General features: G+C 42.9%; 1 protein-coding gene across 1 annotated transcript in view; it reads left to right on the top strand.

Moving 5' to 3' along the window:
* The window catches only part of LOC140232980 (neural-cadherin-like), a 62,679-nt gene that overhangs the window by 40,333 nt on the left and 5,924 nt on the right, over positions 1-16,422 (top strand). The window contains exons 17-30 of the mRNA XM_072313085.1: positions 165-418; positions 700-989; positions 2,080-2,213; positions 3,208-3,444; positions 4,018-4,230; positions 6,339-6,362; positions 9,594-9,703; positions 10,508-10,912; positions 11,464-11,732; positions 12,075-12,441; positions 13,010-13,125; positions 13,437-13,738; positions 14,118-14,293; positions 15,038-15,305. Of these exons, the coding sequence (XP_072169186.1) occupies positions 165-418; positions 700-989; positions 2,080-2,213; positions 3,208-3,444; positions 4,018-4,230; positions 6,339-6,362; positions 9,594-9,703; positions 10,508-10,912; positions 11,464-11,732; positions 12,075-12,441; positions 13,010-13,125; positions 13,437-13,738; positions 14,118-14,293; positions 15,038-15,305 (3,165 nt within the window). The remainder of the gene's footprint in view (positions 1-164; positions 419-699; positions 990-2,079; positions 2,214-3,207; positions 3,445-4,017; positions 4,231-6,338; positions 6,363-9,593; positions 9,704-10,507; positions 10,913-11,463; positions 11,733-12,074; positions 12,442-13,009; positions 13,126-13,436; positions 13,739-14,117; positions 14,294-15,037; positions 15,306-16,422) is intronic.

Genomic DNA, 16,422 nt, shown 5'->3' with positions numbered 1-16,422 from the left:
AGATTTGAAGGGAACGCATCTTTATTTCACCCCTGACAAGTTTCTCTGGTTCTGAGTAGGTCAGGCTTCGTCCATCAGGATCTTAGTCAGGAGTGTAAAAGCTCTGAGCAAAGTTTTGCATGATGCCAAGTGACAGCTTCCTTGTTTCCCTGTTTTCTTCACAGCACAAACCACTGCCACCATCACGGTTCTCGACGTCGACGATAACAGGCCCGTATTTGTGGGTGAGCCGTATCCACCCACCACCATCTCGGAGGATGATAGTGTGGGCTCTACGGTCACCATGGTAACAGCAGCAGATGACGACGTAGACTTCCGTGAGGAGGTCACCTTTGAAATTACGTCGGGAAATATCAATGACCGTTTTGCCATCATCTCAGACCCGGCTACTCTTACTGGCGTGGTGGTAGTCAACAGTGTAAGTGCTGAGATGCTTTGTGCGGCAGAGTGTGTCTGTGCCATAATTTCTGCTAGCCCATATTGGTTTGATTTGAATAGATTTGTGCATTTTTCAAAGCAGTGCAAACATGTGCATTATTTGATGCATATGAAATTTTGAACCAAAGAAAGAAATGTGAATATTTTTTTTTTCTTTCCTATACATTAGCATGATCTTGAAAGCAGCTATTGGGAACAGAATTTGCCAGTGTTGTATCAGAGATTCAGAAAGTATAATTTTTTTGTACAAATCACCGGCAGCCTCTGGATGTGGATGATAGCAGTGAGCCCGGTCACGTCCCGGATCCCACCTCCTTCTCTTTGCAAATCACCGTGACCGACAGCGTCAATGCCGCCAACCCCGCCACAACCGACATCACCATCAACATCGTCAATGCCAACGACGAGGTGCCCGTCTTCGACCCGTCGACGTACAGCGGGCAGGTGAGCGAGGATGCACAGCCAGACGACCCCGTGATGGGCACGGGACCCAATGAGGCGCAGATCATCTTGTTGACCGCTACAGACAATGATCCTGGAACCACCCTCACGTAAGTGTTTCCACATCACATTCTGCCCAGAGCCAAAGTGTTTCTTTCAACATTGGGACACTAATAGTGTTGAGTCACAGTCAACCTCACTTAAGTCAAGTACTGTATACGCTGAATATTTTGCGAGGTTTTTATTTTTGCGAATTTGCCGAGTTGGGTGCTATTTCGCGAAATTAAAAACACGCAAAAATATTGACTCTGATCCCAATGTGGATGTGATGTACACATGTACATATGTGCAGTAAGCGCGAGTCATCAGCTCGCGTTGATTACGTCCCTGCCCTTTGTACACACCGCCCGTCGCTACTACCATGATCGCGAATTTAACCACTCACGAAATTATCGGGAATACCCGATTCGCGAAAATTTAGACTCGCGAAATATATGCATTGGCCTATACAGTATCATGGGACCAGAGAATATCATTCAACTTCTACAAATTTTGACTTGCACAGTAGAATCAATGCGTATATGTATATGCATCCGAGGTAGAATTTTTCTTTGACTTGTGCGAGGTCTACTGAAACAATTTTTCTGTGGTAGGATTGAAACATCATAAGTGTTGAAGCTGTTTTTTTTTTTTTCCATCATCATCATTTCAAACAGGAAACTCACCGGATAAGGTGGTTTTGAATAAGCAGGGGCACTGATACTTGCTGTGGGTTGTTTTTGCATGAAAAGTCTGTCTCACACAACAAACATATGTGCAATAAGATGCACCTAATGGGTGCCCCCAAATCTGCCCTTCAAGAACGTCAAAACCTCTCAATATCACATATGAAAAATCCTACATTTGTGTGTGTGTCTTTTTGCCACTCAACCAATAAAAAGAAGCAAGAGAGGCAGTGATTCAAATGTAGATGTTGGTCAAGCATTGTTTGAAAAGTTGATATGATCTTTCTTGTTTATGTAGGTTTATATGTTTTTTTTTTTTCGGTGCAGTGTCATTGATTGCAAGTTCCCTTAGACTTTTACAGCACAGTGCCTTGAGCACTCTACAGAGTGGATTTGGAGCAATACAAGTTGTTATTAGATCATATCTGACATCACTGTTATTGCCTTCTGCTTCTTTTTTTTTTTAATTACACAGGTACGTCATAGACCCCACAACTGATCCCAATGGTCAGTTCGATGTTGCAGTTGATGGCGCTTTAGTGGTGGCCAGTGCACTGGACCGAGAGACCACAGCCAGCTACGAACTCAAAGTCTGGGCAGTCGATAATGGTAAGTCAGATTTAGTGGCTGACTCAAGTTTTCTTGTCTGCATTGATGATGTGTGATATATCATGATCCGCATCATCTGTGTTCTAGTGCTCTTCCAGTCAGACCCACCTAGAACTGTGTTTCAATGATGCTTAATTTGTGTTTATTCTTCAAGTCATAGGCTGTGTTCATGAAATTATGTTTTTCTGTTTTTTAAAATATGATTTAGCATGCTTAACATGTCAGTCTTCCAACTTTTTAAACCAAAATTAAATGAATGACTAAAAATGTCTTAAAAAAAAAATTATCTGTGCTTCAGTATGTGTATGATTTACTGAAGTTGGTAGTCCTGTTCAACAGGATATCCAAATGATATTCTGTCATTTGCTGTTGACTCCTATGTCACTGTGAACCTACAGCTGTGGATTGAGAAGAACCGATGTGAAACTCTTCCAATCCTTGACTCGGCTTATTTTTCTGTCATTAGATTAAAAAATCAATTAACAAACTAGTACCTGAAATGAGTGAATAGAGAAAGAGAAGGGAATAAGAATTTTCGTAATACGGAAGGTGTTCATCATCATGGTAGTTGTTGAAGGATTATGATTAATCAGTTGTCACACAAAGCTAGGTAAAGATGAAAAGGATTTACAAAGTTTCGGCCACAAAATCTGCTGGCCTTCATCTTACAAAGTAGACCCAGCGCTGCAGTGAACATGTATTGAAAGTGCTAGCAAAGGACACATTGTACTCAGCAAAGTGGAACAGTGGTGTACAATGTTCACTTGCTAGCGCTATGAATACACATTCACTGCAGTCCTCGGTCTACTTTTGCAGACGAAGGCGAGCAGATTTTGCAACCGAAACTTCATAAATCCTTTTCGTTTTACCTCACTTCGTGTGACAACCGATTGATCTTATTCCTTCAAGAATCATCATATTAGCAAGACCCTGCTCTCCTCCCCTGCATATGATTAGCTGTTCCTCACCCAGCCATTTTGTCCTCATCTCACAGGAACACCTCCACAGACTGGCACAGCCACGGTGAACATCAACATTCTGGACGTGAACGACACGCCTCCAATCTTCGCCGAAGACTACCAGCCAGAGGTGATGGAGAACAGCGAGACTCGGGAGGTGATTGTCACGGTATTCGCCACAGACATCGACGACCCCCCGGCCGGGGACAGCTTCACCTACAACGTCCAAAGTGGCCCATGGCAAACTTATTTCACGGTGCCCGACACACTTAGTAAGGAACCAGGTCATTTTCTTTGTGACCAGTACAAGTTGTAGTATTAACCTGTTGAGGGATGAAATGATATTTGATGTGACAAGCGTACCTACAGACATCTGCCCAAGTATACTTTGGATTAGTCTTAATCCTAAAATGGCTGGGGGGGGGGGGGGGAGGAGTTGATTTAACCCTCTCCTGACCGCAGAAAAGCAAAAAAAGCCCGACCTGGTTAGAGTTAAACCGAATTCTATTGTTGGAGCTTCTGGAGTGTTAACACAACAGTGGCCATTGGCAGGTTTATTGCCATCATTTATTTTTAACAGTTTGATGGGCACATCCAAACCTTTGCACAATATGTACAGTGTATGTAATATGTGATGTTTGGGTGTCCCACATTGATTTGAGCTGAACGAGTTTGCCTATATGTGATGTTGACAATTTTATGTGTATACTGTTTTGTTGTTGATTTTGTATTTATGCTTTTATGGATTTTTGTTGACTGTGTGTATTAAATATGAAGCTTGTGTTTAGTGTAGAGATTGTCTTGCTCGGTAGAATTTCACATTTACCTTGTCTTCTCACTGTTAGATGTGCCCACCTCAAACGGCATTCGTGTGCAGACCAATGGCGTGCCCATTGACCGTGAGGAATTCCCGTACTTCGACATGGTCTTTGAGATGGGTGAAACGGACACGACCGAGCTGCTGACGGGAACCAGCACCCTCACCATCACCATCCTCGATGTAAACGACAACCCCCACGAGGCTTACACCAAGAACGTCCTGGTCTACAACTACGAAGGTGAGAGAGGCTGTCAGTAGTGCCAGTAGCCAGAGTGATGACACTGTGTTAGTTGCCTCTGTGTGCTAGAGAAAATAGTCCGTTTGATGCATCATAACTGCTCCCCGTGATGAATTTGCAGTGACGCCGTCCTTAACTTAAAATCTGAGCTGTTGCGAGAGTGTGTGATGTTTGTTTTGCAAATCTCTTCGCATATGGGCCACAGGAGCAAAATTCATGAGCTTGCTTCTGGATATACAACACAGCAGCTGTGGATAAAATGCTAAACAAATTCTGTAGATCACAAAATCGCAGTTAAAAACATATTGCTCCTTCCACCCCATGGGGTCATTAACGTCCCTCAGTGAGATTTCACCGTCTCAGATGAGAGTGATAAGGTCCCTGGGCTTCCTTGAAATCTGTTGGCTCTGTAGTCCACGGTTAGATGGTGGTTAGCACCTGTGATCCATGCTCAGAAGTCTTACTTTACATGCATTCTGAAGGATGTGTGCATCTGTGACTGTGCCTGTGTCTATGTGTGTGTGTGTCTGTGTGTGTCTGTGTCCGTGTGTAGTTGTAAACCCTATGATTAGATTCACATGGCAGTCAAGTCTGCTGGTGGCTGGATGTTGTTTTCAGTAGATGTTTGTCAGCATGGCTGCTTGTCCAGGGTCCCAGCTGGTAGGAGGCTGATGGAGCTGTTATTGACATGTTTGTTGCCGAGACAGTATAGTCTGCAGACAAAACTCTTGTCAGAGTTATATTACCAGAGGGTTCCATGGGCGTGTTGTGGGATGTACAATGTACATGTATTGTCTGATATATTGTCTGATGGATTACTGTAAAAGTGGATATTTTCACGCGAGTAATTTTTTGCGCTCTGCCAAGTAAGATGAATTTCGTATGTTTCCAACTCCATGAAATCCAGACATTGCATTTTTGTACATATGGCGAGCAAAAATATTTGCATGGTTTTATTTTCGTGCTTGTTTCTGGTCCTTGAAATGCACAAAATTTCAACACAGCAAAAATTTCCACTTTCATAGCTTTTTTGTTGTTGTCAAGACGCAGACTCTGCCCTCATCAAAGCGTGAAATGTAGGGACATTGTAATGCAGTACATCTCTATCGCAGAACGTGTAACTTCACTTTTCTTTGGCTATTGTGTCAACCATACTGTAGTATCGTCTTCAAGAAATCTTGTGTTGTAATGTCATGTATTAAGTATCAAAACTGTGTTGACCCCAGGACACTGTCGGGGACTGCGGAAGTGGGGGTTCCCTTTACCCTCTTTTGGGCAGCTCATCATCACATCTTGACACTTTGCTTCAAAATGCCCAAGTCAATCACTAAGAATTTCACTGATGTCAAAACATCCAAGAGAATCTTCTATGCCCTGAAAAAAAAAAAAAAATCCTGTAAGAGGTAGGGTAACCTCTTCAAAGTTCTTAAAAGCGCTTATCAGAGGGAACTGAGTAGCCATTTGGCTGAAATGGGACATCTAGGAGGGAGTACCAGTGTCATGTGGCGATATGGAATAAGTTCTGACATTACCACATCCCAGACAGACTGGTAAATCATAAGCTTTTGCTCTCGTTTCATTGTGTTCCAGATTAATTGTTTAAGAGACATTCCATGTGTTTGCAGATTTCCATGGGAAGTGTTCATAGAAATTGATTGTGTGGATTCTGCTCTATACATCTTTTGTTCCATTTCTTGCAACAACTGTGAAACTAGAGTAAAGCTGCAATTTTTCATGTTCATGCTTTTCAAATGTGACTGTGTGTGTGCTGCAAACTTGCTACAATTTATTGAAGCTGTGCCCAGCCATCATAAACATACAAAAACAAAAAGAGAGAGAGAAAAAAAGAAAGAAAGAGCAAAGCTGACAGAAAAATATGCCTAGGAATGACAGTAGATATATATAAAAGATTTCTTTCATTCATCCATATTTACCATCATTATATAGTCTTGGCAATTAATACCACAATTACATCAAAAGGCCATAAATGCATATGTACCATTCTGTTATTGTTGTTTTTTTTTAAATGAGAATTTAATATGCTTTTGAAAACTAACTGGTGTTGTTTTGCCTCTGTGCAACTCTGCGCTGCATCCATTATCATATAGGCCAAAACCCAGATGTTAATATTGGTATGTATTCTCCTTTTCTCCTCCACTTAATTATGATTAATATAACCCCTGCGTGAACACAGCATCCTTCTACGCCAAGCTGTCCTGCTAACCCCAATCCTTTTTAATCCCTTCCCCGCTGACCCATCCCACTTTTAGAATTTTTCCATTCACTGTGTTTGGACAGTGCCAAGTCTTCATTATGTCTTTACTTTGTTTGTTTGTTTTTTGTTGTTGTTGTTGGTGGGGTTTTTTTTTGCCACACTGTTGAGCTTTGTCATTTGTTTTTTATTTGTTTTTTGTCCTTTTTTTGACATTATCATTTTCTTATGTGAGATGTGTTGTGATTAGTTTTAGTTTTACATCGTCGCATGCTTCCATTTTATTAACCATCCCTCTTACGTTCCCCATACACACACCACCAAACTTTACTCCCATGCCCCCCACCCAACACACAAACATCATCACCAAACTTTACAGTGATGTATGCAATTTTGACAAAGCATAGTTGTGTGTCCCTGTTATTTCTGCTTCAAAGTGCAATGCCTGACGTACAATTTTTAGCTCACCTGAGCTAAAGGCTCAAGTGAGCTATTGCGATCGCTCTTCGTCAGGCATCCGTCGTGCGTCGTGCGTAAACTTTTTACATTTTCATCTTCTTCTTGAGAACCCCATTACCAATTTTTACCAAACTTGGCAGGTACAGTAGCATCCCTAGGGAGATAGGATCTCAATTTGTTCATATGGGCACCATGTCCTAGAGGGGCCCAAACCCCCCAAAATTAAGGAATCTTTAAAAATCTTCTTTTCTAGGACCAGAAGTGATAGAGCTAGATTAATACTATGAGTTAGTACATTGATGACTGTAGTTTCAAGTTTGTTCATGGCAGAATCAGGGGTGCCCCCCCCCCCCCCCCCCCCCTTGGGACCCAGGAGAGGGGGGTGGGGGGTGGGGAGGATTCCTAATGGGGCCCAAATTGTACATTTTCATCTTTTTCTTGAAAATGTCATGATGGATTTTCACCTGACTTGGCAGGTAGCATCCCTAGGGGAATAGAATCTCATTCCCATCATATGGGCACCATGCCCCACCTGGGGGGGGGGGGCCTAGAGGGGGCCTAGATTGGGGCCAAATTGTAAATTGTCATCTTTTTCTTGTGAACCCCATGATGAATTTTCACCAAACTTGGCAGGTAGCATCCCTAGGGGGATAGAATCTCATTCCCATCATATGGGCTCCATGCCCCACCTGGGGGGGGGGGGGGGGGGCATGGGGCCTAGATTGGGGCCAAATTGTTAATTTTCATCTTTTTCTTGAGAACCCTATCATGAATTTTCACCAAACTTGGCAGGTAGCATCCCTATAGGGGGAAAGACTCTCAATTCCATCAAATGGGCACCAATCCCCATATGGGGATCCCCAGGGGGCCCAACCCACCCCCCATTCAGGAATCTTTAAAGATTTTTTTTTTTTTCTAGAACCAGAAGTGATTGAGCTAAGTTAGTACAATAAGTCAGTATATTGACAACTGTTGTTTCAAGTTTGTTCATAGCAGAATCAGATTGGTGTGTTTAAGACACACATACGCACAGTATAATAAAATGCGTGCACATTACATGTAGTGTTTATCTGCACCTATGATTTTATTCACCATCATTAATCGCTTAGAAACACTTGAGTTTCTTTTCTTCCCTCAACCTCGAGAACTACTGTATACACTAGATATTTAGTGAGTCTAATTTTTTGCGAATCGGGACTTCTCAACAATTTTGTAAGTGGTTAACTTCGTGATCGTTTGTACAGTACTGAATGGACAAATGTATGTTTGCATGTCACTTTCATGTTGGGATCAAAGTCAATATTTTCGCATGTTTTTCAATTCATGAATAGACACAACTCACAAAATTTGTGAAAATGATTACCCCGCAAAATATTTGGCATATACAGTAGTGAACATGTTCACACACTCACATTCAACAATGAAGAAATGTTGAATTTGTGTAGGTTGATGCATCTCATCGTGTTTCACTTTCTTCTCATAGCATGAAACCTATGCCCATCTTTTTGCCCTGCTAAACTGTAGATGTCTCAATTCAGACTAATCCAAAAGCTCATAATTCTGTCAGTGTTGTGTATGATGAACATTTTCCATACTGCTGTGTGCTACATTGTTTGTGTTGTGCCTTATCCTTCTTAGTTTACAGAAAGAACCTATCTTTGTGAATTTGAGAGTCTGACTTGTGTTTGATCTTAGATGTAGTAGGATCCATCAACATTTGTTTTGTTTTTGTAGATTTTTCCTCCATAAGCTGTTTATCATGTGTTCAATGGTATTGTGCAGATTAGAGTTAAAGTTGATGTCAAGCTAACAGGTGCTAACATGTATGATCTGTGTTCTACACTGTGTTGTCGTGTCGTGATTGCAAGGTTTTAATGACTCTTGCTTTGTAAGCCTTTTTTTTTTATTTATCAGAGGTAAAGTTGACCTCAGATACTATATGGGCCCTCCACTTTACAGTTGCAAAAATGAGATCTTGGGAGGAAGCTGTTTACAACAGTAGAAGTTTGAAATAAAAGTGTGCAAAAACCTCTTAAACAGTAATGCACTCTGGTAAAAGTTATTTTCTCCCAGTAAGAAGCAGAGTGATATCGCCGAGTGCTGAAAAATGTTATTGTTTGCACACCTGTGAAGTATTCCCATTACTTCCAGCAGGCAAAATGATGTCTGTTTTTAGGTTAGTCTCCTGTGCCTTGTAGGCATTTCTCTACTGAGGGCTGCCTTGACATTGTAACTTCCCGTTTAGGTCCCTCAAATGAGCAGTTCTTAATTGTCTTTATGCAGAATTATGTCATGACATATAATGTGAATTATCTTAGCATACGACATGAACTTTAAGTTAAATAATAAAGGCAGATGACCAGAGCCGTGATAGTGGAATAGTCAGTACCTTTTTTTTATTTCAAATCTTGGAATGAAATGAGCAGAAAATAAAGTTGGTAATATTTGTTAATCTGTTTACAGTATTGAGATTTGTCTCTTCCCATGAGAGGACATAATTTGCTTGTTATGGTGTAACCCATTTTCAGTCCTATGAATAAACTCTTCATCTGGTGGACTTATCAATATCACAGCATCTGATTATTCCATGATATAATTTCTTCAGAATTAGCATGTCTGATTTGACAATATGTGTTTTCTTTTCTTTCTTTCTTTCTTTTTTTTTTTTTTTGTGGTGGCTGTCCACACATAGGCGAGATTCCAACCACTCAGGTTGGACAGGTGGAGGTCGTTGACCCAGACATCCTGGACGACAAGACATACACCATTCCTGAAGATGCACCGTTCCCAGAGCAATTTGAGGTGAGCCACACTTCAAAAAGATTCAACGAAGCCACCTCTTCTCTCTTCCCCCCCCCCCTTTCTCTCTCTCTCTCTTAGTCTCCCCTGTCTCTACATTGTCTCTCTGTAAGTTAGTCTGTTGTTTATTTGTCTGTCTCTTTCTCACTTTTGTCTGTTGTTGGCAGTTCATTGCAATATTAAGATTATGCTAGGATGTGAAGGTCCTCAATAATTCTGAGTAGCTGACATCTACACTAGATAGTGTATCTACATTCTAACCTGCCTGCAGTGGCCACCCAAGGAAGACAGAAAAATGGCCCTTATAGACAGGTGGCTGCTACATACAGGGTCTTTAACAAGACTTTATCTCAGGGGAAGTTTTTTGTAGTGACCATATACTGTGACTGTATATATTTTCTCTTTTTATTCTTCTTTAAACAAGTATGTGGCTGTTGAAATTACAAGGAATTGCTCATCTTGATATCATACTGTAGGAATTCAGTTTGTGGTGTCGGACTGGTATGTACATTAGTTCAACTGTATGTGCATGTTTCATGACATTTTATGTTGTATACCTTGTATGAAGCCTGCATTCAATATAACGTTATATTGCATCTTTTAATGAACCGAAATAGGCGGCCATTGCTCTGTTGTTGGCATTTCATTGTACTTCTAAACTTGCAGAGCAAAGCTAGGTTTTGACTTACTGCTTGAATGCAGTATGTGAATTTAGAACTTTGTTGTTGTTGTTTTTTTGTTTCATAATGACGGCTTAATGAGTTTTAATGAGGTTTCTATCTCTGATGTATTAATTTCACATTCAAGCTGGATGAGCAAAGTGGGCAGATCATCATGAAGGAAGGGACTCCAGATGGCGTGTATACCTTGAAGGTCATTGTTTCTGACGGCGGGGAATTCCCCGACCAGACTTCCACCGTCGTCGTCACGGTCAAGGAAATTCCGCGTGAGGCCGTCTTCAGCTCGGGATCCATTCGCCTGTCGGGCACCACCGCCGAGGCCCTGATCACTCCCAACGAAGAGGGCGTGACCCCGCTAGACACCCTCAAGGGCATTCTTGTAGGGGCGACGGGAGCTCGGCCAGAGAACCTCGACATCTTCAGCGTCATCAATGTAGGGCCAAACTTGGTGGACGTTCGCTATGCTGCCCATGGTTCTCCTTACTACCCTGCTGACCAACTTGACCTGGCGGCTCTTGGCGTGTTGGACGAAGTAAGTTAAAGTAACAGATCATCATTCTCACATCCCAATGTTCATCTGCTGTCAGTACTGGAATTGGGTTTGTGTGAATTTGTTCAGTTCTCCTTGGGTACCATGCTGAAATAATATCACATCATGGAGTACATAAATCCACAGTTCCATGTATAGATTTTTGGAATGTATTGTGGTCCTTGAGCAGAGAAATCAATATTCTAAAAACCTGAAACCAATTACACTGAACAGTGTTGATGACATGGGAGCCTCACATATTTCAGAAATGTAGCAACCTCACCTGTGTGAAATTTATGCATGCTTCCTTCATTTGTTCTGCTTCCTTGAACTCCTACTAATGCATTCTTGTAGTGAGGCTGTCATGTCATCGTCCTAGTTCACTGTGATTTGTTTGGAAATTTGAAAACATTCTTTTTCTTCATCCCAATCACTATAGATTGTGAAACTCTGTGCCAAGTATAACCAATTTATAGTTGACCATATGTAAAAGTCTGAAAATCATGTGGATGTCTCCTTTAACCTTTGTTTCGTTTTATCCTTTGTGCTTTCAGATTGAGAGCCAGCTTGGTGTGACGGTGGCACAGCTCCCTGTCGACCTGTGTGTGGTTGAGAGCGTGTGTGAGTCTTCGTGCAGCAACGTTCTGAAGGTCAACAACACCCCCACCGTTGTGGATTCCGGCTCTGCGTCTTTTGTGGCCGTCTCCTCCTACGTGGAGGCAGTCTGCGAGTGTGCGTCCCGCACAGATCAGCCAGGCACCTGTGAATCCAGCCCCTGCCTTAACGGAGGCACCTGTGTAGATGTCTACGGTGGCACTTACCAGTGAGTTAACCTTCAATTAGACTTCTAGGGAATATTATAGGACAAATTTATGTGGGAACAGAGAAACAGATCTTCTGTCATATATTTGTACATGGTTTGGATACCATCATTTTTTTTCTAAACAGTGTGATTGCTAATAGATTTATGCATTTTCAAGCATAATATGTCTCATTTTGGTGTGTCATCACCACTACTTTGTAGCCGTAATTGTTAAGAGTCAAACTAAATATTAGTTTAAGAAGAGAAAGCAATGTCAGAGGGAAAAAAAATATGGGGAATGGTTTGGCTCAAGGCAAGTGACTTTCCCTCTCAACAGTATGCATTCCTCTCTCCCTCTAACAGGTGTACGTGCCCGTACGGCTACGACGGCCCCAACTGTCAGCAGACCAAGCGCAGCTTCAACGACGGCTATGCCTCGTTTGCCACGCTACGGCAGTGTGAGGAGACCAGCCTCTCCATCGAATTCATCACACAGGTCTCCTCGGGGACCCTGCTGTACAACGGACCCCTGGGGCCCCTGTCGGGCGAGGAGACGGACCCCATGGACGTGATCCTCCTGGAGTTGGTAGATGGCCGGGCCAGGCTCACCATCAATCTTGGCTCCATCGAGGGCACCACGGAGAACCTGGTACTCTCGGTGACGGGGGAGAACACACTGGAACTAGCGAATGGAGAGTGGCATCGCATTGATGTCTACAGAAATGGACAGGTAATGAACAGATTGTTAATAATAATAATGATAATACTTGTAATACATTTATATAGTTCATTTTCCATAAAAGTACATGCATGTTCAAATGCGCTTTACCATTGGATTATTAACATTAATGAAACAAATGAGTTTTTAGATGCTTTTTGAAGACGATGAGAGATTGCTGGTTGCGGAGAGTTTGGGGTAGTTGATTCCAATGTTTTCAAGCAGCAGGTGAAAATTTGTCGTCACCAAATGTGACCAGCATCTTGGAAGTTGGATGATTCAGTGTGATACCTTGTGAGGGGCGGAGGGTGTACCGGTATGGATGAGGGATGGTTATGAGTTTGGATAAGTAAGGAGAGGCGAGACCATGAATACATTTGAAAGTGAGCAGAAGTATGAAGAGAGAGAAAGAGAGGAAAATGAAGAGAGAGAGAGACATCTTCATGCACCATTAGCAATGTGTTTCCCAAATGTGTCCCTTTGCCTTTTGTGCATGTTGTCAAAAAATGGTCCGTCTTCAGAATGCTCGTTGCGATTTTGTTGATGATATTTCCATAATGTGTTCCCTCTCCATCTCCAGTTTGTGGAAATGACAGTGGACCGCTGCGAGAATGCTGTAGTTACTGAAACGTCAAGCTCAACGTCAGCAGACTACAGCGTGTGCAGAGTCAGTGGTCAAACACCAGGACCAAACAAGTAAGGTTTCATACCTCCTCCACCCCCCTCCCCCACGCATGCAATTTCTTTCCAGATTTTGATACTGTTGACTTTTTAACTACACAGATCGTTTTTTTAATTACAGTCAGTAGATTTCTTCTCTTCATGACCTGTGCAGTGTTTTCCAATGAGCCTCACTACATTTCAGTTTCCGTGCTCTTTAATGCGCAGTGTTTGGACATGTAGTGGCGGCCTTTGATTCAGATTATCCCTTTTGTCTCTTCTTCTGCTTCAATGTGTTCCTCATCATTAGGGGCGGTTTCTAATCACTTGTCTTTCTCTGATGGTAGATTCCTTAACGTCAAGACGCCTCTCTTCCTTGGTGGAGTGGACCCAGCCTATAACATCCCCCGCGTGACGCCGTCCTCCGGATTTGATGGATGCATCCGGAATCTGAAATCCGACGGTTTCCTCTACGACCTGGAGACTCCGGGCGTTTCCTCCAAGACCGAGGCCGGCTGCCCCCGCACGGACGGACAGTGTCTGGACGACGACGGCAATCCCGTCTGCAACAACGGGGTGTGCGAGGCAGACCTGGATTCCTATGTCTGCATCTGTTATCCAGGCTATTCAGGCAACGATTGCTTGACTGGTGAGACAAAGCGTACTTTCATTTGAGCAGTTGCAACTTTTCTTGTTACTTTGTCTTGCCACTATCTAAATTCTTTCTTCTCAATGCACAAAAGTCATTTGAACTCACTATTTCTATCCATTATTAATGCATACATTGTTGACTTCATCTAACTGAGATGGATGCTGCCAATCAAAGGGCTGTGTAGGAGTGTGTGGAGTAGTTACATACGGGATAAATGTTTTCACATGGCTGTAGTTTGGGCACATACATGTAAGTCCCGTGTTGACAATGTCACTGTATGAAGGTTGAAGCCTTCATGAAGGTTGTAGCCGTCACTTTTTAACGCCTCCTCCAAATTCTCTCTCTCTTGTCTCATCCCCGTCTTTTGATGTCGCAGAGCTGACACCGTATGACTTTGGTGTGGACAGCTATGTGAATTACCGGCTCTTAGATGCCACCCTGTACAATGATGGCCGCACATCACTCTACCAGATTATGGTCCGCACACGAGAGCCCAGTGGTCTCATCTGGTCCATCTCCAATGCCAACACATACGAATACATCAAAATGGAGGTAGGTCACGACTCCACTTCTTTCACAGAACTCATCCTGTTGCTACGGTAAGAGGATTATGTAATGAGTGCAGATTGTTTGGTCACAACACATGCATATGCGAGGAGGACTTGTTGAGGGCATTTTACAATAGTATGAACAAGTGGATCATACCAGTCATTCAAATAAATATGTTTATGATATGGTATGTATCCAACAATGTAATCCGTGAGAATATTTTTTATTATCTTTTGGCCTTTTCGAGAGATGTCAAAAATGTGTTTTGGTGTTACATTTTCTCTTTACTCCAACATAAGAAGATTTTAGAGCCATACTACAGCCTTGTTTTGAGTAACTGGCTTGCTTTAGTCAGTCTTTTTTAGCTGTTGATTTGAATAGAAATGTCAACCTTTTCAGTGTGATGGGGTCAGAGGAAAGAAAACTTGGAACTACTTCGACACTTAAACCACAGAAATGGTGTGAAATTTGGTGTGGTGGAGGTGGAGACTGTCTCCCTAATCAGAAGTGTGTTTCAGAAGGTAATTTGCAATCTACTGCATAATATACAGTGATTGCATGAAGCATTGTCACAGTGAAATATTTGCAGCTGGTTGCTCACCTGCTGCTATGGGGAGACATGCAATTATTGTGCATCACCATCGTTATGAACTGCTTCTGTGAATTTAGACCCATGTTAGCAGTAGGTACAAGGTAGTGTCTGGCAACAAATCATGCAGTGTATTGTCCTCATCATCCTCTGCACAGGTGCTCAACTCAAACCTCAAGGTAGACTGGCATCTAGGAGATGCTCCCGTCTCAGTCACGTTGGACGGTTTCATCATCAGCAATGGAGCATGGCATGTGGTCCGTTTTGACCGCTACGATAACCATGTGACCATCACCATCGACGGAGGAGGCGGCGCCAAAGAGACGGAGAGCAGGGAGAGCACCTTCTCGGAGCTGTCGGTTGACCCCGAAACACTGGTTATAGGAGCTGTGGTTGACTTGGCTGCGGTCTCTGATGACTACATGGGTGAGAATTTACACGAGGCTATGGTGTGTCTGAGCGCCAAGTGGATGAGTTATTGTTTATGTGGGATGTGGTCGAAAGTGATTGATCTACATGTAGAACCTCCTTTTGGCATGGTAGAGGTCTATTTCAGTGAGATTGCTCAATTTGTGTCCTAATATTTTCTGTATAAGCAGTATTTTTCCCACCTTTTTTAGCCCTTCGTCTGGCGTCCGTCGTGCGTCGTGCGTCGTCCGTCGTCCGTTGTGCGTCGTGCGTAAACTTTTTACATTTTCATCTTCTTCTTGAGAACCCCATGACCAATTTTCACCAAACTTGGCAGGTAGCATCCCTAGGGGGATAGGATCTCAATTTGTTCAAATGGGCACCATGGCCCACCTGGGGGGCCCCAGGGGGGCACAAACCCCCTAAAATTAAGGAATCTTTAAAAATCTTCTTCTCTAGAACCAGAAGTGATAGGGCTTAGTTAATTCTATGAATTAGTACATTGATGACTGTAGTTTCAAGTTTGTTCATGGGGGAATCAGGGGTGCCCCCCTTGGGACCCAGGGGAAGGGGCTTGGGAGGGGTCCTAATGGGGCCTAAATTGTACTTTTTCATCTTCACTTTGAGATCCCCATGTCTGATTTTCACCAAACTTGGTAGGTAGCATCCCTAGGGGGATAGGATCTCAATTTGTTCAAATGGGCACCATGGCCCACCTGGGGGCCCCCAGGGGGCCCAAATCCCCTAAAATTAAGGAATCTTTAAAAATCTTCTCTAGAACCAGAAGTGACAGGGCTTAGATAATACTATGATTTAATTCATTGATGACTGTAGTTCGTTCATGGGATTGGCAGAATCAGGGGTGCCCCCCCCCCCCCCCCCTTTTGGGACCCAGGAGAGGGGATGGGGATGGGTCCTAATGGGACCTGAATTGTACATGTTCATCTTCTTTTTGAAAACCTCATGATGAATTTTGACCAAACTTAGCAGGTAGCATCCCTAGGGGGATAGAATCTCAATTCCTTCAAATGGGCACCATGTCCCTCTTGGGGGCCCCTAGCCCCCCCCCCCCCCCCCCCCCCCCACATCAAGGAATATTTAAAATCTACTACTCTAGAACCAGAAATGGTAAAGC

This window comes from Diadema setosum, chromosome 9 (genome assembly GCF_964275005.1).
Source record: "Diadema setosum chromosome 9, eeDiaSeto1, whole genome shotgun sequence".
NCBI classification, from domain to species: domain Eukaryota; kingdom Metazoa; phylum Echinodermata; class Echinoidea; order Diadematoida; family Diadematidae; genus Diadema; species Diadema setosum.
The sequence above is the reverse complement of the archived record's forward strand: the minus strand, read 5'-3'. Positions and strand labels throughout refer to the sequence as shown.